Genomic DNA, 22,598 nt, shown 5'->3' with positions numbered 1-22,598 from the left:
TTACTATACCTGTCTGAAATTTCTGAGAGGCTGGAGCTCACCCGCCCCCCCCCCCCCCCCCCTCACCCTCCCCTCCCCCCCTCCCTCCCTTGTTTCGCAGCACCAAGCTGGGAACACTCAAATCGGCATGTACTTGTAGAATGTTTTTAAACAGTGAAACCGAATACTAAACCACGTGAGGATGTCACTGTATGTGACGTCGCCGATGGAGCCTTCGGCTTCTCAAAGCCATAAGGGCACAGCCTGTCCTATTCAACCCGATAGCGTTCAGACTCGTGCAGCAAAAACTCTAGCGTCCGCCGTCGTCCGTCCGGTGTCTGACGTTGACAGTAAAGCAAGCCAGGCAAAAAAGTTGGTACCTGCATGTACGAGGACGGTCCGATAAGTACTTAGCCTCACCGCCCAATAGCGCCAGTATCGCAAGAGAAATTTACTATCGTGTAGTACATTCTCGTAGACGGCTGCTATAAAAATTTCAACCGAATCGGACTGGTAGTTTTGTTTTGACCACATGTGGAAGCGGGCGTGTCGGCGAATTTTCGAAAAATGGAAAAAGAGCAATATCGGTCGGTGATTCGATTCTTGTTTTTGGAAGGGAAATCGCGCAGTGAAATCAAACAGCGCTTGGATGCTGTGTACGGTGACTCTTCTCCTTCGATGGCGACCGTCAAAAATTGGTTTAACGAGTTTCAACATGGTCGCAAGTCGGTTTTTGATGAGTCACGCCCAAGTGCCCCGAAAACGGCTACCACGGAGGATACTGTGACAAAAATCCACGATCTCCTAATGGCAGACCGCCAATTGAAGGTGCGCGAGATAGCTGAGACAGTAGGCACCTCAAAAGACCGCGTGGGTCATATCCTGCACACTAAAAGTTTTTACACCTTTAAGGGTGTAAAAGGGGTGTTTGGCAATTTACACCCTTGACTACACCCCTTTAGCACCCTTAAATCAGCTACTGCACCCACATTATTGTACCGAGAGGGGTGTTGTTTCGTGTTACACCCTCCATTTAGTGGAGGGTGTGAGAAGGGTGTAGAAGAGGGTGCTAAATAATAATATGAAAGGATTTCTGAAACCTTATATGTGGACCTCCCCATAAATGTATAGGTTAAATTTATGCTTAAAAACATCGGTTGTTAGCAGTCGTTTTTTATAATGTTAGTTGTAATTCATGCAAATAGTTGATAATAAAGTGCCTCTCCTGCGTGCAATTTTTTGTGTTCACAAAATTTTATACGAGTTCATATTCAATTTTCTTAAAAATTACTCCATCCACAAAAAATTGGAAACCAGGGAGAAATTCTGAATGCTATCATTTTTTACAAATATTTATTGATCGAAGTGTAGCAGTAAGAAAATCAGTCTCCAGTTTACTTCTGACAACACAACATGAAATCAAAATATAATATGTTTGACAAATATTCATGACATGCTGCCAGAACCTGTCACATTACCATGTCAACCTATGAAAAATATTGATTTGAAAATATGACGACATGCACAAGAACTCACACACATAAAGAAGCAGAACCCATAAAAAACCAGTCCGAGACATAAGACTTCCTAAAATATGGGCTAATGCAGTATCCTGGTGTAGATCACACAAAATCTGGAGAACCAGGAGAAAAAAGGAGACATTTGACTTTACTGTCGACAGTGACATCATTCTATTTTTACATTTATCAAAAGAAAAAAACCAAGAAAAATAAGCTGTCTTGTCCAACCATTTTAAACAATCAAAAAGCTAATTCTACTCAGTGTGTGTTGTCCAACCAGTTATCGCAGCAAGAGTCAACTGAGAAAAGGTGACAGTTGTTTTCACTGCCTGTTTTTCGACTGTCTCTCATCGTTGTTTAGCTAGTTTCTGCAGAGAGCACCAGAACTGAGTGGGCTACCATTCAATGATCCATGAAATCTCATAGCAATGAGTGACGTGCGCTTATAACAGTCTGTCCTTTGTGCTCCCGCATGTATAATGGTTCTGTTGTACAGTCTGTAAGTGATGTTACAACTTTGAATTCTTGCGTCGCACGGACAACATAGACGTGAAAGTGCTCGTCGAACCGGACTGTCTCAAGCACATTCCCCAAAGATAAAAGCACTTTGTTAACATAAAAAATTTGACATATATGCAGAAATTCGGGCAGAGCATCGTCAGGAACACTTTGGACAAGAACACATCCTGTTTTGTAGACCCTGCCTTCTATGCTCACAGAGTTCGCTACGAATGAATCAACAGTTTCAAGATCATGCTGAGAGATAAACTCCTTGACGCATTCAGGAAGATGTTCACAAAGTATGGGGCGACAACCTGTTGTGATGGGAACGCTCTTCTCACCAACAGCTGCAAAAGAGAAACACTGCAAAAACTGATGCCTCACTGCTAGACTGTGCGAAAGACTCTTAAAGTTGCGGATTTTACGAGCCATGTCTTTGAAATATTGGTGCTTTCCCTCGAAGCGCATCGCCCAAAGTTCAACTAATGGTCCAAACCTTTCCATGCACGACGGATAGTGAATAAGGTAGTGCATTTTGCAAGGAACTTTAACAGATGGGAACAATGTCTTGAAGTCGAAACAAAAAAAATGAATCTTCCTTTGCAGGTAGCCAATGTGCGAGACTGGGATTTTCCGGCTCATGATGATATCCATGATTTCGCGAAAAAGCAAGTAAAGTTGCCATACTTCGTGTTCTGTTGGAACACATTCGCCAACGAAAAAGGTTAGATGACGAAATAGGCAAAAGACCTGCGTGGCTGATCCTTTCATGGTTGCCTTTCCTTTAAGAAATTCACTAGAAATAGGCTCTGGCTTATTTCGCGCATCACAAGGGTCATAATTCCACTCACTAATTTCCTTGTTTAACTGTGCAAGAGTAAAAAGTCCTTGTGATATTAAGGAAGAAATGATGTGTCTTAGTGCAAATGGTATAACACCCTCGTGCAAGTCGTGCATAACGTCAGGCGGAAAATGCTGTGTGGCATTGAACCCCTGGCATGTAAGAGCACAAGCTGCAGTGACCCCATACAATGATGCAGTTGGCAGTCCAGCCTTCAACATGTTCATATGATGCTCGTGACCTTCCGGTGTGCGCAGCACGAAATCGGTCTCCAGGTGCTTGTAGTTGATTTCACAGTGCACGGCCATGCAGAACCTGCAAATCCTACCTTTGTTGAAACTACGTTTAAAGCCTCCCATTCTATGGCTCGACAGATTATCCCCAGTCAAAACAAAGACTGACCCTCTCATCACTTTTCCGTTTGCAACTATGCCTTCAGTTTCTAATCTGCTCACATCCTCAAGCAAAGGTGCAAGAATCTTAGGCAGACCATAGGAGTCCACATGGTGGTCATTCACTAAAAGTGCCAGGTGCATTCCTGATAGCGCAGAGCGGAACCTTGCAGGAAAATTCAGCACTGAGAAATACACGGCGGTCATCTTATGCTTTCCTCTTTTGCTGCCCAAAGGGTTGCACACCTCAAATTCATCAGTATATAACTGCAGGCAGATTTTGTGATAGTCACCTTCAAAGTAGGCATGGTCGCGAAATGCACTGCCATCAAACACAGAACACATATGGTTGTCAACCTTTGTGTAAGCATTAAAGTCACCCGATAAGGTTGGATGTTCAAGGATACACGTGAGGAGATCACAGAGCGGCACATACTCCATGGTGTCGTCTTTTCCATTGCTGTTGGTTCCTAGCACTACTGTACGGGGCTCAACAAGTGGAAGATGTGTCCTCCAGAACGCGTTCCGGCCAGCTGTCGTCAGTAGCCGGTCCAGTTCGTCAACACAGAATAGCTCCCTCACGTTGGCGGCCACCTCGTTGTTGAGCTGGAGTTGTTTATGTTCCAAAATGGATTTTACGAAAGAAATCACATCATTTGTGATTTCATCTAAGGTTGATTCTGGAAGTCGCCTTCCCTCTTTCCACTTGAGAAGAAGGAGAGCCAGCTGCTTTACACAGCCGCTTGGACCCTGGGTGGATTCACACACTTGTGAAGTCTCTGTACGCAGCTCCTCTTGCCTTTCTTCTGCGTCCGGATTACTCTGTACACCAACGTCATCACTTTGAAAGGCATCCCCAACACTCGGTGCTGCATCCACCAGTTCATTCGCTCCCACGGCTCTTTCTCTTTCGACTGATCCAGGGTGATTTCTGTACACATGTTTTTTATAGGAAGCGAAGAGTTTAAATGTCCGCATGCAGCCACTTAGGCCGCACACCCAGTTGCTTTCGTACCCATGAACTGAGTGAAAGTGCCTGAATAGTGCCCTCAACGAAAAAATGTGGGACGCACACCTTGGGCACCGGAAGTATCGGACACCTGGCATCTGAAAAGAAAGAAGCCCTCTTTTCATTGATATGACCTTCGTTACGTAAGTTTGATGCTCACACTACACGCAATCAACAAGAGGCAAAGTGCAATGTAACGTTTCTAAACCCGAGAAACACCGAAAAAGGAGATGCACACACAAACGAAAAAAAAAAAAAAAATACACGCAGTCTCTAACACAGCTGTGAACTCTTCGAGACGGTGGGTGTGTGGTCCTTTTCCGTGTCTCATTTCTGTCCTCTTGTGTTTAAAGTTTACCAACGTTTTAAATTTACCTTCTTGCCTGTGCCTTTACTCTTCCTTCAGTTGCACTGACATGCAGGTATCGAAGAAATAAAAATCGAGAAGAGACAGAAAGGACAAAGTCGTGCCTTGTCCATCCTTTTCCTTTGTGTCTTTTCTGTCCATGTTTTCATTTCAAAGGACCGAGGAAACATAAAGAGCACAATCTCTTCCGACATTAAACATTACAATGTGGCGTGAAGTATGTAATTGCAATAAATTAATTTCTGCGTCAAGATAAACTAAGTTGGAAGTAAGTTTAGAGAAGATAAATTATATCATATGCCATTAGTCAGTATCATATATAAAGTTACTCGCTTCTTTTTGCCGTACTGAGTCATCGCTTGCGAACATGACTCTAAACGACAAAGCATAACTTTTATTTGGAAATATTTGTAAAACATAGAGCACGGCCACTAAACACGATGACAGGGTACAAGAAAACACATATTTTCAACTTTCAACACACAAAGTATTGTCGAGTTAGAGCAGGGGTAACCTCGCTTTACTGCAGTGATGTGATTGGCCTAAGCCGTTTTGGAGCACCCTCTGGAGCAGCCAAAACAGAGTTGTGGAACAGCAAATCTGGCTTTTGGAGCAGATATCCGTAGAGAAAAATATATATTCATTTCAAGTAGTGGACAAACGAAGGACACATTGCTCGCCGCAATCAACCAATTATTGTTAACATAGACCACCTGGGAGTCTTTCAACATGTAACTGAAATGCCAATGACATGACACATTTTGTAATGCTTCAGTTTGTGGCGATAGCCATTGAAAAAAGAAGATCGCGTGGAATAAAAGTGCCACATCAGCTCGATTTTGGAATTTGTCAGACGTAGCCGCTTTTCGTCTGTCTTTTTCTACATTTGGTGACCCGGACGTGATACAAATATATCGGACCACATGTTTAAATTTATTTGAAAATGACCAGCTTAGTAGTAGATATCACATTATTAGGTTTATTAGTAATACAATAAATGGAAGCAATCTCCGACTGATGAAGCACGTAACTACTGCCTTGTAATGCAAAATTGTCGCGCGAGCGGAGATGGCTGTTCGATCGAAACCATGCCACTCCGCTCCGCCTCAACTAATTCCCAAAATTGTATGCAAAATGTAACTGTCCAACATACGAGAAAAAAAAAAAAAAGTCCAGCGGCACGTTCTTGCCAAGGCGGCAAACGAGGTACAAGCTAAACACAGAAAGAAAGAAAGAAAAAAAAAAGAAAGAGGAAAAAAAAAAAAAAAAAAAAAACCTGAGCGCATCGATGCAAGACATCGCGAGCCAGGATCAAAAAGTTCTTGGATCGGTTTGTGCAACGACTGAACTCGAGACAAATAAGCACGCTGTGCGGTTCAGCATGCGGACATTGCGTTCTTTGCTTTAGCTCACTTCTCTTCACCAACTTCCTTTCGCGGCTCATTTTTCACGTACCCGGGTACGTCTCGAAAGAAAGCCTACCGAGATTAACCTAGCTAATCAATACTTCGACACTGCAGTCTTTGAGCTTAAGGTATGTTTGTAGTAGCGCATTAAACAAGAACAGGATTGTCCTTACGTTTCAGTTCAGAAAGTGCCATTACTGCAGTGACGTGGGGACGGCAACACCCGATGTCGTGCGACCACAGTGACTGGAAGGCAGGGACCAAATATGGTTGGCCACGGCCGTTGCTTTTAGGAGCGAGTGCTTCAGCCCATAAAATCACTCCCGCCGCGCAAAAACATGGTTTCGTTTCACAGCATGACGGCATGGCTGGTAACCAGCACGCTAGCGTCGTAGCGTCCGCACATGCCCATGTCTATGATTAAATTTTTTTTAAAAGACGCGAGACTAGAGACGGCAGGAAAAACCATGCAAGACCAGATGAACGATTGATGCAGGGTACTGTGTCGGACGGCTGCTTGAACCACCTAGCTCATGTGTGCTCAATTACGGTACCCGGTTTAGTTTCGGTTTTCAAAGGCGACCAATATTCGTCCTTTGGCGCAGGCTACCGTAGCAGGACGTAGCGGGGTTAGCCCCTTGGCGCAGTTTGGGGCAGCAATCACATCAGTGCTATAGAGAGTGGCTCCAGAGAAAGCCGCGTGAAGGGAACGGTGCGAAAACGAAACTTGCCGAAATAGCGGGAAAGAACGGAAGGAAAGGCGGCATCCCGATTTCTTTCCCACCAGCATGTTCATTCGCCCGCTCCGCCAAGGCTGCCAATTTTCGGTGGCTCTGCTCTGAGGAAAAAGCTGACTTTCTCTCTCCCCGGCGCTTCTTCCACGGCGAGATTTTGTGGCGGGTGGAAGATAACGCGGAACGCAGCGTGCGTCAAATTGACAGGAGCAGGCAGAGACCGAAATCAACGCGTCCTGGGTCATATATACCTTTGGATGCGTACGACGTCGCTCGGATGTGATGCTCTGCAGTGGCTGTTTCGTTAGTCAGGACGGGAAACCGAAGCAAGTGTCCACACGGCCACACCACGTGAGTGGGGACAACGTGGTCAGGACGGGGAACCGAAGCAGGTGCCCACGCGGCCACTCCACATGAGCGCAGCCAACGTAAAGTGAAGCCGTGACAGCCCTCCACGCGCTGCGAGCAGTGCCAGCAAATGCTGGACCAGCGTTACCAGATGGAAAAAAAAATCGAAGTCAGTAGATGGGCCCCATACATATCAGTAGATCACCAAACAACCAGTAGATACTAAAAAGAAAGTAAAAAAAAGACCTTTGTGTATTTCTCATTGGTCTTAATACATAACATAACATCATAAATAATATACTAAGAAACACACGTAGAAATTAGTTGCGTTTTTTGCTTGCAGCATTTTTTTTTTAATTCCAATTTCCAGCGGCCAGGTGTAAAACACATTTTTTTCCAGAAAGCAAAATGATTACCCTTAGTACTTTCCAACGATGTAGGTACATTCCCATGCTGTATTCAACGAGCTTGTATATACTTTTTTTCTTTTTGGAGGGGGCCGGAGGTGTAAAATGGCCGCTATCTGAAGAGTTGCCGCTTCTCATAGTACGTGGACGACACTGATCTCTATGACAATTGTGGACGAAACCAAGCAAAGCCAAAGACGTATCCGTTCCGAAAGTACGCGCGTACGCGCCTGCGTTGGCCATTGAGATCAGTGGCGTTGGCTGCATACGGCTTTGGGTAGATGAATCGAAGGATACGTAGATGCATATGTATAGTTTCGTTCCTAATAATTTCACATGCGTTTGATGGCTAACATGAGAACAGCCCTTCAAAATTGTGCATTGCTGTGCCCTTGAAATGTTTTTTCATTCTGTTGAAAAGAGGTCTCCGACACTCCACTCAACTTTGGCGGGGTGGCGGAGAGCAATATAGAGATCAATGGCGGAGTGTGGCAAAGCCGGCAAAGCAGCTCGACCATGAGCTCGGCGCTCTATGCGGTGCAAGGTGCCGCCATTACTTTCTGGACGTTGCCTGTTTACGCCGTTTACGTATCCTCAATTTTGAGAGCTGTCGAGTAGTAAACTTGTTAGTGAGCGCGTTGGTAATGATATAGGTTTCAGAAAGAGTTATATACGTAAAGACAGGGGACGGGACAACATATCTTTCAACTTTCAACAAACAAATGATTTATTGCCGGACGCTTCTCCTTCGGAGCTCCACTACAGGAGAGGGAAAGTTAAAAGGAGGGAGAAGGGAAAGAGGGGGCAAGACAAGGCCCCGGGAGGAAACTGCGGGAAAGTAAAGCGCAGAGACAGCGGGAAGGAAAGGAAGGAAGGAGGCATCCCAATTTCCCTCTCAGGAGCAGGGACCACTCGCCCGGCCCGTCAAGGACGTCAACTCCGGTCTAAGGAATGTCACCTCCCTCGACAGCCCGCTGTGTTCGCCCCCGCAACGGTCTCCCTGTGTTCTTACACCTCCCCTCATCGCCCTCCCCTCTTTCCCCATCGCCTCCCCAAGTCGAGCTCTGAGCGGCTAGCCGCCCCAGTAAATCTGTAGCTGCAAGTCGAAAGCTGTGTCGTCTGTTTCGTCCTCTTGTGTGTTTCTTTCGTTTTAAGTCAATGGAAATGTTCTTCGGCGCCTCTTTTATGGCGTACGCCTCCACGATCTCGCGCCCGTAGCGGTTCTTGATGGCCCCCAAAACACGCGCGGACGGGAACTCGGGGGCACATGGAGCGCAAACCTTGAGGTGATGGACCATGGGGTGTTGGGAGCAGGGGCGGATTTAGAGGGGGGGGTCCGGATGTCCTGACCCCCCTCTTGAATTCTGCATGTGTAAAATTTAGGGCGTGAAACGAGGGAGAGGGGGGGGGGGGTCCTAAACATGTGGTGCGCTGACCAACACCTGACCCCCCCCTCAGGAAATTCCTGCATCCGCCCCTGGTTGGGAGTCCTCGTCGTTTTTTTTTCTATTTCTCTCCTATGTTCGCGCAGGTGGCAGTTGAGGCCGCGCCAAGAGGCACGCGGCCCCTTTCGTTCCCTGCGCGGTCGGACGGGTGTATTCCGTGCCCTTCTCGTGCGGGGCAGAGTACATCGTACAGACGGGCCGCTGCCTCAACGACCGCCTGCGCGAACATGAGAGAGAAATAGAAAAAAACGAGGGGGACTCCCAACACCCCATGGTCCATCACCTCAAGGTTTGCGCTCCATGTGCCCCCGAGTTCCCGTCCGCGCGTGTTCTGGGGGCCAACAAGAACCGTTACGGGCGCGAGATCGTGGAGGCGTACCCCATAAAAGAGGCGCCGAAGAACATTTCCTCGGCCTCGCTGTCGCTGTCGGAGAGAGAGGTGACATTCCTTAGACCGGAGTTGCCGTCCTTGGCGGGCCGGGCGAGTGGTCCCTACTCCTGAGAGGGAAATCGGGATGCCTCCTTCCTCCCCCTCCTTCCCGCTGTCTCTGCGCTTTACTTTCCCCGAGTTTTCTCCCGGGGCCTTGTCTTGTCCGCCCCCTTCCCCTTCCCCCTCCTTTTAACTTTCCCTCTCCTGTAGTGGAACTCCGAAGGAGAAGCGTCCGGCAATAAATCATTTGTTTGTTGAAAATTGAAAGATGGTGTTCTCCCGTCCCCTGTCTTTACGAATAGTAAAGTGTTTTTGTTTAAATTCTTAGTTTTGGCGCGGTTTGTTCCTCAAGTATTTTCCGGAATATATTGTGTGCTTAAGCTACACTAGGTGGCGCAAGCTGCCACATATACACCATTAACCATCGGTTCAGCCATCTATCCACCCACAGCCTTCACCCACTTATCGTTCCTTTGTTCTGTTTGGCGCGTTACTTGCGGTGGTGACGAATGACGGTTGGCGAGTTTACCGAGTTGACGAGCCAAACGAATGTCAGTATTTTCGCGCCTAGCTGCTCGCGTGGCTTTAGCAGCGTTCGACAATGCCGCCCGTGCGGTGTCTGGTCACCGTGCCTCACCTAAAGGCTGCCAGGTCTTTCAAGCTCGAGGATGGATCGGTAAACTCTTTGAAACATGCGGTGGCTACGTGCCCCGTTCTTGGGAACTCCATCAAACTGTCTTCTGTCAGATTTCAGGCAAGTGCCTCGTTTCTGTTGACATTTTCCCCGTGCTCGAACTGTAGCAGGTCACAGTAAGCTAAGTAAACGAAGGATAGAGAAGACACCGAACTGCGAAGCTGTGAACCACCTAATCCAGAAAAAAATATCGAAGTGATAAGATTTTAACCGCCTAAACCACCGTCATCTTCGAATCTATCTTGGAAAGGGTACATGTTATGAGGAAATGACGTTTTAGCGCGAAGAGTAAAGTATAGACCGCATGAAAGCGATTTGGCGAGTGACGAGGCAAGCGTCGGTGAACCCGCTTCGCTGTCGCTCGGTCACTCGCGCGACGAGGCAATCCGCATGAAAGCAACGGGAGCAAGCGACATTGTAATCCAAAAGGAAGTGTCTAGAGTTCCGTCCAGGCGGAACGATGGTCGCCACTAAAGTAACGTCCAAGTTGGGTCTCGTATAAAGCAAATGTTGAAGGCTAGTTTCTGAAGGAGTAAAGCTATACGCACTCCGGAGTGCGCTTCGGACGGAAATGGCTACACGCACTCTGCGGAGAGCTCATGCCGCTCGGGTCACCCTTTTCGAATGGCACGTGTATCGCTGGGGAGCCCGCCTGCGTTCCCCCCGCTTCGCGGCGACAGTGTGAGGCTGCTAATTACAAAACGTAACCAGTACACGCCGCTTCGCGGCGTCCAGCCGGCAACCCAAGCCCCGCTGTCCCCGATCGCATCAGGAAAGGGAGTCCCGTACCATTTAGTTTTGCGAAGTTTCGTCGGCAACGAATCTTTTAGTGTTCACCGGAAAAAAAAAAAAAAAAAAAAAAAAAGTAAATATTGTTAAATGCTTCGACAAAACAAAATGTTTGAGAAAACGAAACAAAAAGAAAGTGGGACCACCGCGGATCGAACCCACGTCCACTAGCGTACGAAGCTGACACCTTAACCACTACGCTATGCCACCGCTTAAAAGAATGAGTTGTTGTGACTATTCCTTTTATATGAGACTAGCGGAGTGCGTATAGCCATTTCCGTTTGAAGTGCACTCCGGAGTCCGTAGGCTTTATCCTTTCTGAAGTGGTGGTGTAGTGTAGTGGAAAGGTGTCTGCCTTACACGCAGCGGGCCCGGGTTCGAAGCGCAGTGTGGGTTTACTTCTTTTTTTTTCTTCTCGATTTTTTTTTGTCGGTATTTACATTTCTCTTTTACAATTATCTCTGAAAGACATGAAGGCATGTTGTCGACGAAACTTCGCTGAACTAAATGGCCGGAGGTGCAATAGGGCATAGCGGGTTTGGGTTGCTGGCTGGGCGGCGTGTACGGAGGGCTAAGTGGGTTAATAGGGAGTTTTCATAGACCGTTTTCGCCGTCCCGCAATGCCCTACGCAGCTTGCTATGATGTCGGAACTCTACAGTCAAGGGCATGGGCGCACAGGCGCAGTAGCGGCTTCTTCGTTGCAGAGGGCTTAGCGGTGAACGACACATGGTCTACGAAAACTCCCTCTTAGTTTTGTAATTAGCAGCCGCATACTGTCGCCGCGAAGCGGCGTGAATGCAGGGGAGGGGGGGGGGGGGGGGGTGTTAACGAGCCCCCCAATGATACACGCGCCGTCGGAAAAGGGTGACCCAAATGGCACGAGCTCTAGCTCCGCGTTCCAGACGGAACTCTAGTAGCAGCTATCGTTCCGTCTGGAACGCTAGCCACACCGTACGTCCAAATCGCCGCCTTCCCTAGGTTCACAGGGGCGAGAGAGGAGGGTGGGGGAGAAGGTTAGGCATATCCATTTCAGTGCTCTGTCTGGACGTAACGCTAGCCACAGCGTTGGACGTAACGCTAGACACCTCTTTTTTTTTTACTTTTTTTTTGTAGGGCATTTGACAATATTTACAGTAAGCTCTCCACGTCGTGCGTATGGCCATTTCCGGTCAACGTGCACGAGCTCGTGCCTATAGCCTTTACTCTTCATTGAATAGGACTGATTTGAGCCAGCACATATGAGAACTGAAAAGAAGCTAAGTGCCTCTGGAGCTGATTTACTAACTATATAAAAATATTTTTGGGTTAGATATATGTGAAGCTAGTCCATGCGCATACATTTTACAGATGCTGGATTTGGTATTTGAAGAATACACTGACCTTGCTGCGGACGACGAAATACATGACATGGCTAAAATCACTCTCCTGCCCATTGTAACTGTCCCAGAGGGTGGGCCAGGCTCATCTTCCACTCAGGTATTTGGTTTTGCAACAAGTTCAAGGTATATCAAGCATTAATGAAAAAAAAAAAAAGAAACGGTTTATTACTAGGAATATAATCACAACTATGATAGGCTGTGTCTATACGAGCGTTTTTTTAATTTTTTATTCTTTAAAAATTTTTTAATGGTGATAGCTATGTTAATGCCGCCTTCACTGTATGTTTGTGGAGCTTGGTGCCTGATTATGATTGGTAGAAAAGCGTCCTGTCACTTCTGTACGTCCGTCACTATCCAGCAAGTGTGACGCCGGCGCCTCCAGCAGACACGCTGTCTGTCGAGATAGTGGCGAAGGGCATGAAACACGGGCGTCACTTTTTTTTTTGCATCATAATCAGGTGCACCTTTCAGCGTGTGGTTTTGAGTTAACCCTTTAGACGCCAAGGACGAGTCTGACTCGTCCACGGAGTTCGTCCCGCAAATGCCAAGGATGAGTGTGGCTCATCCGCTCGTTTCAGCCCGTGTCTGTAGTGCCAGCGACGAGGCACGCTCGTCCAGTCTATTTTTGTGTTGAGAATAGTTCTCCCGCTAGCCAGCAGGAGAAAAAGCGAACCAGAATTTCGCTAATTTTTGCATCATTTTGAGAATTTATCATGCTCCTCCGGCAACATGGGTTTTTAAAAATGGCGTCTCTTTCGAGTGGTGACATGCATCGCTCGTCTAGTCGGAAGCGCGTTTCTTTAGTTGATGATGAGTTTTCTACAGGGTGAAACAAGGAGACGGCACGCTCTTTAAATCGACCGGAAAATTCGGTTTCTTAACCTATCGCGCTACGGCTTTGTGCAGCGTTGCCCACAGATGGTGCATTTTTTTTGTAAAATTTGCAAAGAGCGAACTTACCCGAGGAAAAAGTAAAGAAAGAAAAAGGCTTAGCTCCTATGGAAACACAGCGAAGCCACCGGTCTTCAAACAACACGGCGCCGGTTAGCACGGGACACAAGAGGTGGCGCAAGCGGTCGCGACGCCAACTGCCTCCAACGAACGAGCAGACGACGCCGAGACTCGAGAGCCGGCGTATTTAGCAGACAAGGAACTGCAGTTCTTCGTTGTTACTGCGCCTGTTTTTTGTTTCTGCGACTGTCGCCGCCTGCGGAACGCGCGTCGCTTTTGAGTCGAAAAGATTGTCTGCTAATGACGCTGGCTCTCGACGCCGTATGCTCGTTCGTTGACGGCGTTCGTTGCGCCATCTCTTGTGTCCCGTGCTAACCGGCGCCGTGTTGTTTGAAGACCGGTGGCTTCGCTGCGTTTCCATAGGAGCTAAGCCTTTTTCTTTCTTTACTTTTTCCTCAGGTAAGTTCGCTCTTTGCAAATTTTACAAAAAAAATGCACCATCTGTGGGCAACGTTGCACAAAGTCGTAGCGCGATAGGTTAAGAAACCGAATTTTCCGGTCGATTTAAAGAGCCTGCCGTCTCCTTGTTTCACCCTGTAGTTTGGATGATGATGACTTTGCGCTAGACGATAGTGACGGAAGCGGGGAGTCCGCGGAAGAGTTTGAAAGCTCAAGTGACTCGGACCTTAGCGGCGATGAGGTCCATGCTTCGGCGCGAGACTGGAAAAGTGTGGACACGACAAATCCTCCATGAGCCCCTCCCCGCTTTCCCTTTATTGCCACGCCGGGCGTCACGACACCCGTCGACACGTCGCTCGTCGAACACGACACCCTCAATGCTGTTGGGTACTTGTAACTCTTGCTAAGCCAGACGTAATGACTCTGGTCGTCAATGAGGCAAAGAGGTACCTATGCCGATCAACACTTGGCGACCGCGCTGATCTCAAGGGGATCCCAAATGTAGGCGTGGTAACCGGTGACGGAAGCAGAAATGAGTCTTCTTCACCCTGCTGCTTCTACAGGAAATAGTAGACAAGCCAGTTGTCGAGTGGTATTGGTCAAAGCGCACAGTGATTGAAATCCTAGTGTTTGGGGAGGTGATGAGTAAGAGCAGATTTATTTTGCTCACGAAGTTTTTCCACTTTGCGAATAATGGAGATGATGCTGGTAAAGTGGGGCAAGCTCGTCAAAAACTTCTCAAGATCTGGCCGGTGTTGTTGCTCATGAAGTACCGCTTCAAAGCAAGCGGTCTCGGTTCCCATTTTTAATTTTTTTGCCTCACATGGCCTAAGATTGGATCAATTTTGGTTTTCAGTTGTTAAGCTTTTATACCCATGTCTTACATGCTTGAAATAAGGAAGAATTCTTCTATCAAAGTGTGCTATAAAAAAAATTTGAATTTTGGGTACATTTTTTCGAAAACTGGCTGGCGCTTAAAGGGTTAAGCAAAAAAAGGAAAAATTAACAGATGAATATCTCAAAGCCTGTTGCTTTTTCGGGAACCGTGTCAATTGGGTTGGCTTTTATTAATGGCCACCTTTAAAACTACAATAGACCCTTTCCGGAATTCAGTCTGGCCACTTTGATCACTATCATCATCATCTGAAAACGCCATATGTGCTACACTAATGGCGGACTTCTGTTTACTGATGAAGGAAGTTGAAGATGCTCCTGAGCATCTTCATCTTCAGACCCTCAGGGCTAGGGTGACCAGACGTCCCGTTTTGGCCGGGACAGTCCCGTTTTTCAGGTCCATTTCTGCCGTCCCGTCTTTTTATCCCAATATAGAATCATGTCCCGTTTTCGCAGAAGTACATAGTTTCAAAATTGGCACCAAGCGAGTAGAAGCAAACTGCAACTATGCCTATTCGTTGCAAGTATATTTTACAAAACTAACCGTAGGTACTTTACAATATTTACCCAGAGAGTAAAATTTAGGACTGTTCTTGCCCACAAACACTTTTTCTTTCGCGAGGACGGTAGAAATATTTTTTTTTTAGTTACTGGATATAGCACGGATGTAGAATCATGTAGGAATAGCACGCATGTAGAATTTAATTACATTTTTTCTCAAACTTTAGTACCCCCCCCCCCCCCCCCCCCCCCCCCCTTTACCGCTGGGATGTCCCGTTTTCTACCTTGAGGAATATGGTCACCCTACTCAGGGCCTGAGGACATTGCAGAGGGGAGTGTGTTACAAGGAGACATCAAAAGCAAACAAACAACAATCAAAAGCAAACAAACGACAATCTTAAGAATGAAAAAAATACATAATAATGAAATGCTAAAAGTTAACACTGTTAAGGCATCGTTTAGAAGCGATGGAATCGGATATGGATGCCACAGATGCTGGAAGGTGATTCCATAAGACCGTCGTCTGAGGTATAAATAAATTATAAAAAGTTGTAGTGTTACATTGAGGAATGCCCATCTGTGGATGGTCAAGAAATTATGATATGTAAAGAGGTGTCAGTAACTTGTCACATAGCAGAGGATTATAGTAATAAATTTTGTGGAACAGACACACTGTTAAGATTTCCACGTAATGCAAGGTTAGGTAGGTTCAAACTTATTTTCATTGATGTTACACTGGCAGTGCAGTGATAATTAGCAAGGATGAAACAAACAGATCTGTTCTGAATTGCTTCAAAAGCCAATATCAACACGTTAATGCCAGGGTTCCCAATTCAAGAGGCATATTCCAGCTTAGAGCGCACGAGCGTTTTGTAAAGAAGCACCTTGAGAGATAAGGGAACTGATGAGAAGTTCAGTGTGATTGTTCGCCTGCACTCAAGCACGTAGACCAAAGTATAGGGTGGTCCAAGTCACCAGGATCGATATAAAATGGATCATAGAAATCGACACCTGCACGTAGCAATCTAGACTTTTTGTCAGAGGTGTATTTCACATGTCGCTTTCCTTTTGTAAAATTAGAAAGCGTAGCTCTCTTTCTGTAAAAAATAAGGCCAAGAAACTTGCCAGGGTCTACGGCGGACAGTGACGCAGACGACAGGGGTCTAGTAGCAAGGTGTGTTTGGCGTTCGTATAGATTGATGGGCTACCTCCTTACTGCGACGGCTTGCGACCAAGGTTTTATAAAATGAAGATAATCTTTTTCAAATGCACCTTCGGTTAAAAAATAAATGCGGGCAATAAAAGCAGAACTTAAAGTAAAAAAAAATGTGTCTGCATAACGACAGCGCTTTTGCTGCCAACGTGTCGTCTGCTAGCTTTAGCTGGTCGGCTGCACCGTCGGACGCTGCTCCCGATGCCATCTATGAATACGATCGCCAAACACGCCCTGCTACTGGGCTTGGTCGTCTGGGTCGTTGCCTGCCGTTAACCCTGGCAATTTTCTTGGTCCTATTTTTTGTAATTTTACAAAAAAAAATTGACCCGTGAAATAGATCTTTGACGAAAGGTTTAGATTGCTACGTGCAGGCGCCTGTTTTTATGGTCCATTTTAGATCGATCCTGGTGACTTGGACCACCCTATATATAGAGTATTGTATCGGGCACATAGGGTTTTGTCGAGGGGGGGGACCGCCCATGTCAAAATGGCATAGATGGGGGAGGGGGAGCGGGCAGGGAGAGGAAGTCCCAGCAAAACTGAGGATTTGGGGCTATGTGCTCGTATTGTATATGCAAGTACAGTTGCTGGTGGTGTGAGCTGGAATATGCAAGCGGTGACCGGGCTGCGCAGACCACATAGCCGCAGCAAGTGACTGGCCACAGCCTGGTCGTCACTCATGCTTTCCTGCTTATATCGCTTGCTAATGTATGTATCGAGGTCCTCGTTAGATAAACTTTGTTTCGTGTTAGTACTGGATACCAGAGCAGTTTGAGTGTTGCATTAGAAGGAGGGGGCCAGTCAGGGCCATGTCTTTTTCAAAGTGATATGGCTTGCATGCTCTACTGGACGGTGTTGCACTGTACTCCGCATATTATTCTTAGCATTGAACAGCATCTCTGTTTGACACTATGTGAAATTGCATGCTGTGCATGTTTGCATCTACCGAAGAGCTTAAGCTTCAAATTCGGGCTCAGATTATGAGCCACGAACCAAGAATACGGTGCCGAATTTCTGTATTATTGAAGACGAGCGTATTGGTGAAGGTTCATATCCACACACGAAAGGATAAGAAACGGAAGGTGGACAGGGCCGAAATAGGACCTCTGGAAAGATATCTTGGTTTGTTCTTGTCCACTGCGTTTTTTATTCTTTCATGTGTGCATATGAAAATTTTGTACATTACGATTTATACTGAATTCCTGAAACGGCGAGCATCTAGCGGCATTTATTAGTAATAAATACACCAAACCTTACTTATAGCATGTAAAGTACAAACCGTTATATCATTAAAACAGCCTGCTGGGGTCCTTAACACAAATCCAGTAACTTTACACTGCAGGGATTTCCTTTCGTTTTAGGAGGAGGCTTCATTGGAGACGGTGCGCACTGAAAACTGTGAAACCGCCCAAAGAGAGAGCTTGCCAGATGAAACTTCTCCAGATGACTCCTCTCCAGATGTACCATTGGTAGGCATCGAGCCCTTTGAGCTGTAAGTGTGTTTTAATGGTTGCGACTATAGAGGCTATGTTGTGATACAAGGCAGCCTCGAAATGCTTCTATTCCGCTGTCACTATAGAACGGCGGACAAAGTGGCATCAATGGAAACGCTCATACCAGCTGCACTAGCGTCTCACCGGGTGCCTACCGTACATGTGCGCTTTGCTTAGGGTGGTGACATCTAGCCATTTTGGTTCGCGTCTTTTTATTTATTGTTTGCTTGGATCACATGTCGGCTAGTAGCTTTACCTGCGCGGTGCCGTTTTGTTTCATCTACTTCTTTGACGCATCTCACGTACATGGACCATTGTGTTCTGCTGCGTTCCCTGGGCAATGGAGGAACCAGGCACGTATCCAGGGGGGCCCATGGGGCCCGGCCCCCTCCCCCCCCCCCCCCCCCCCCAATATCTTCCATTTTGCTGGGGCCTCCTCTCCCTCTTCCCCCTCATACAGCATTTGGCCTCTGCCCCCCCCCCCCCCCCCCTCCCTCCCTCCCTCCCTCTTCCGAAACAAGACCCTGGCTAAGTGCCTGGGAGGAACACGGGCGCTTCACAAGACTGATACACGCATGTGTCCTCACCACATGCAGTTTATTCAGGGAACACAGAGCTGATAGCTCAGGTGGTAAAGCATGTTGTAAGTTTGAACTCTGACTCGGAGCTCGGGAGGGCAAGAAACAGAAAAACCGACAACGAGATGGCGATAAATCTCACGTGGTACGGCGCAGCGTAAGAACGTAAACAGACAAGACGAAAAATAAGCACACACAAAGAGAAGACACCGATCACGAGGAAAGCACGTGGATGCTCGGGTAACCTCGACTGGCACCTGACGGACTGAGCTTTGCCCGCGGCCTCACGTCATGTTTACACCAGCTCGGGCGAACTTGAGCAAGACGAGATGCCTGCCGCCGCCATCAACCATCTGGGGGTGCGAAAAGTGGACGGGAAAAGAAGCGGAATTTGAAACGTCGGTGAGAGGAGAGAGGAGGAAGACGCGAGCAACAGCCACAGCCCGGTGTGGGAACAAGAGAGATCGAAAACGAGCGCCCCGAAAGAAGCCACGCAAAAAGAACTCTTCTGTGTTTAACAAAGCTTAAGTTGTAGATTAGACTAATAAACAGTTCGTATTGGGTTTAAACCTTGCGGTTGTCATTTACAACAAAACTTTCTGGTGCCGAAACCCGGGATTAACCGCCAACAACCCCCGAACGAAGAAATGGCAACTCAAGCTACAATCGACCGACTAAGACGCAGAAGAGCAGTGGTCCGAACGTCAACAACGAAACTCCTGAACGAAATCGATGTTCTGCTGGCCAGGGAAGACACGCATACGGGTGAGCTTCAAGAAAAGTTTGAACTTCTGGTGTCCAGAGAATCAACGTTAAAGGAACTGCACCGTGAGATGGAAGCAGTGGTGGACTGCGAATCGATAGAAGAGGAGATGACAGGCGCGGAAGTTTACCATGAAAGAATCAGCGTAACGAAGACGCGATTGCGAAACAAGCTGACAGAACGTGAACAAGCCGCTGCCAGGTTATCTTTGATGCAGAACACGGCCGTCAAAACTATCGCAAATCAAGGACGGATGACTACGACAGTGAAGCTCCCGAAACTTGAGATAACGAAATTCCAAGGGGACATACGAGCATGGCAAGGATTTTGGAGCCAATTTGACTGCACCATTCACCAGAACGAAACTCTCTCGGAAATCGACAAGTTCAAGTACCTCAAAAGCTACCTGACCGGCAAAGCTGCTGCGGCAATTGAGGGACTCGCCGTTACTGCCGAGAACTATAAAGTTGCAATCGACCTCCTGAAGGAAAGATTTGGTCAACAGGAGCTGATCATCGAAAGCCATCTGTCACGGCTTCTAGAGATCAAACCAGTCCATGACTCCAGGAGCGTCAATGCGCTCAGAGCTTTATACGATGAAGTGGAGACGGGAGTTCGAAGTCTTGACGCCCTGGGGGTTCAATCGGATACCTATGGAACGATGCTCCTTACCGTTCTTCGAAAGGTCGTGCCGGCCGATCTGAGCCTGGAGTACAACCGGAGGTCCGCCTCACGAACAGCGACAAAGCACAACGAGCTGAGAGACTTTCTGGACTTCCTGAAAATCGAGATAGAAAGCCGAGAAAGAAGCTTATATGGGTCAGGACATTCCGTGCCACGAACCGAGGATCAAAGAACCTTTCGTGCAAGGAGAGATCAGCAGAGTCGTTATCCTCCTTCTGTGTCTGTACTAACAACAGCAGCAGGCCTGGATGAAAAGAACTGTGTGTTCTGCAAATCAGGTGCTCATCTGACTGCGGACTGCACATCCTCAATGACCAACGACGAACGCAAGAGTGTTCTGAAGGCTGAAAACCGATGTTATCGTTGCACCAAGAAAAACCATCGAGCAAAGGATTGCAGAAGTGCAAAGTGGCTGAAGTGTGCGCAGTGTGCAGGGAGACACGCAAGTGCCATGTGCGACCCGAACTTCAAGCCTCAGCATAAGACTACGGTAAAAGAAATGGCGAACACCGGTGAAACATCAACTTCGGAAGGAACGACACTCCAGTCAACGCTCAAGATAACAAACTCAGAAAGGAACAGGGGAAAGCGAGTACTTTTGCAGACCGCTCAAGCCTGGGCAGAAGGTGAAAGAGAGCGTTGCCGGATTAGACTTCTCATCGACGGAGGAAGCCAGCGGACGTTTATTCGCCAAACCGTCTCCAAGAGGCTTCACCTGAAGGAACTGGGTGAGGAGGACTTGACTATTTTCACGTTTGGAGACGCAGCAACGAAAACGAAATGCAAGCGAGTGGAACTGTGGCTCCGCAGCCAATACGACAGAAGATCCGTAAGAATAGAAGCCCTCGAGGTTCCTCACATCTGCTCAGATGTCATGAACAACCCCTCCGAGGAACTGCGGGGGCTGCCTGACGGAATGAACCTCGCGGACGTGGAGCTCTGGGGCAATCCATGCGAGGAGGGAATCAGCCTTCTCATCGGATCCGATCACTTCTGGGACATTGTGAACGGCGGAGTCAAGCGCTTGGATGGGAAGCTGATGGCAGTCGACACCATCCTCGGGTGGACACTTCAGGGTCCCCTTACCTCTACTTCTGCGACAATCTACTCGTCAACAACTGGAGTGATGAGGGTGACTGTGTCCGAAACCAACGACGCGGAAAGTTCGGCTCAGCTCAGATCATTCTGGGAACCTGAGCACATCGGAATAGCTGACAACGTGACGAAGATTTCAGAGACGGAGTTGCTCAGCGAATTCAAGAAATCCGTAAAGTTTGAGAACGAACGGTACCAAGTTTCACTGCCATGCAATGAAGAAGGCTGGCCAAGTCAATTGGAAAATGCTTGCCAGGTTGCGGACAACAAAGCAGAAGAAAAGAAAGCAATGGTGTTACAAGTAACTGCACCAGCTCTGTTTCCAGTTTTCGACTTGGAAAGGTACAACTCGGCAACCAAGGTAATCCGCGTAACTGCTTGGATCAAACGTTTCGAGAAGAATTGTGCCAAGACAGCAGACAAACGAAGCGGACCTCTCTCAAGCGAAGAACTGATAGAAGCCGAAACGTATTGGCTTACCATTGCACAACACGAGACCTTTGTGCCAGAAATCACGAGCTTGCGTGAAGACAACCAAGTTGACAGGAAATCGACTCTCAGGAATTTGAACCCATTCTTGGACATCGACGGATTGGTTCGAGTGGGTGGACGATTGCAGCACAGTGACAACAGCGAGAATGTGAAGCACCCAATCGTCCTTACCGCCGATCACCCTTTCACCACCCTTCTCATCGCTGGAGAACACCGTCGGCTGTCCCATGCTGGGGTTCGAGACACGTTAGGACGGCTACGGGAATCCTACTGGATCATCAGAGGACGACAAGCAGTAAAGAAAGTAATTCACAAGTGTTTCGCCTGCCGAAAACAAAGTTGCCTGCCCGCATCCGAGCCAATGGCTCCCTTACCGGCGGACCGAGTCACAAGAAGCGACCCTTTCAGCATCACGGGAGTATACTTCGCAGGACCTTTGATCTGCCGTCAACGGAAAGGAAGCAGGCTACATCGCTCTATTCACGTGCGCTGTTACACGGGCGGTCCACCTGGAGTTGGTGAGTGACCTCTCCTCCGCCACATTTTTGTTGGCTTTCAAGCGTTTTGTCGCACGACGCGGGATCAGCACGACAGTGTATTCGGACAACGCTTTAACATTCAAACGAACGTCGAAAGACCTTGAACTAATCTTCCGTGCCATCCGGTCTGAAGAAGTGCAGGCATACTTCTCGAATCACAGAATCCGTTGGAAATTTATCGTCGAGAGGGCCGCATGGTGGGGCGGATTTTGGGAAAGAATGGTGCGATCCAACAAGGTGTCTCTGCGCAAGGTGTTGGGACGCAGCAGCCTGGATTTTGAGGAACTAACGACTGTCCTGGCCGAGGTCGAGGCCGTCATAAATTCTAGCCCTCTGACGTACGTGTACGCAAACGCCGAGGAACCAGAGGTGCTCTCCCCGGCTCACTTCCTAGTGGGGAGGAAACTAACGAGCCTTCCGCCACATTGACTGCCAACTGAAGCGCTACCAGCTGGAGATCATCTTGCTCGAAGATGGAAATACCGCACTGCGGTGGTGGACCATTTCTGGAGACGGTGGCGGCGTGAGTATCTGCTCGAACTAAGGTCAGCGCACCTGGTCAAACCGACTGCCTCATCGGGACTCCAAGCTGGTGAGTCGTGACCTAGTTCTTCTAAAGGAAAACCGTCTACCAAGACACATGTGGAAAACCTGCAGAATAGAGGAGACTATTCAAGGAAGGGACGGCAGA

The 22,598-nt window shown here is 47.7% G+C and overlaps 1 protein-coding gene across 1 annotated transcript; it reads right to left on the bottom strand.

The window, feature by feature from the left end:
* Positions 1–1,919: 1,919 nt before the first annotated feature.
* LOC120843731 lies at positions 1,920–8,192 on the bottom strand. Its single transcript, XM_040215178.1, has 2 exons — positions 7,001–8,192; positions 1,920–4,340 (listed from the first exon to the last, which is right to left on the bottom strand). The coding sequence occupies exon 2, from the start codon at positions 4,338–4,340 to the stop codon at positions 1,920–1,922; it is 2,421 nt and encodes an 806-aa protein (XP_040071112.1). The 5' UTR covers positions 7,001–8,192.
* Positions 8,193–22,598: the final 14,406 nt, after the last annotated feature.

Source organism: Ixodes scapularis, unplaced genomic scaffold (genome assembly GCF_016920785.2).
Source record: "Ixodes scapularis isolate PalLabHiFi unplaced genomic scaffold, ASM1692078v2 PGA_scaffold2__306_contigs__length_199485367, whole genome shotgun sequence".
In the NCBI taxonomy this organism is placed as follows: domain Eukaryota; kingdom Metazoa; phylum Arthropoda; class Arachnida; order Ixodida; family Ixodidae; genus Ixodes; species Ixodes scapularis.
Note: the sequence above shows the minus strand (reverse complement) of the source record. Positions and strands in the feature narration are given on the sequence as shown.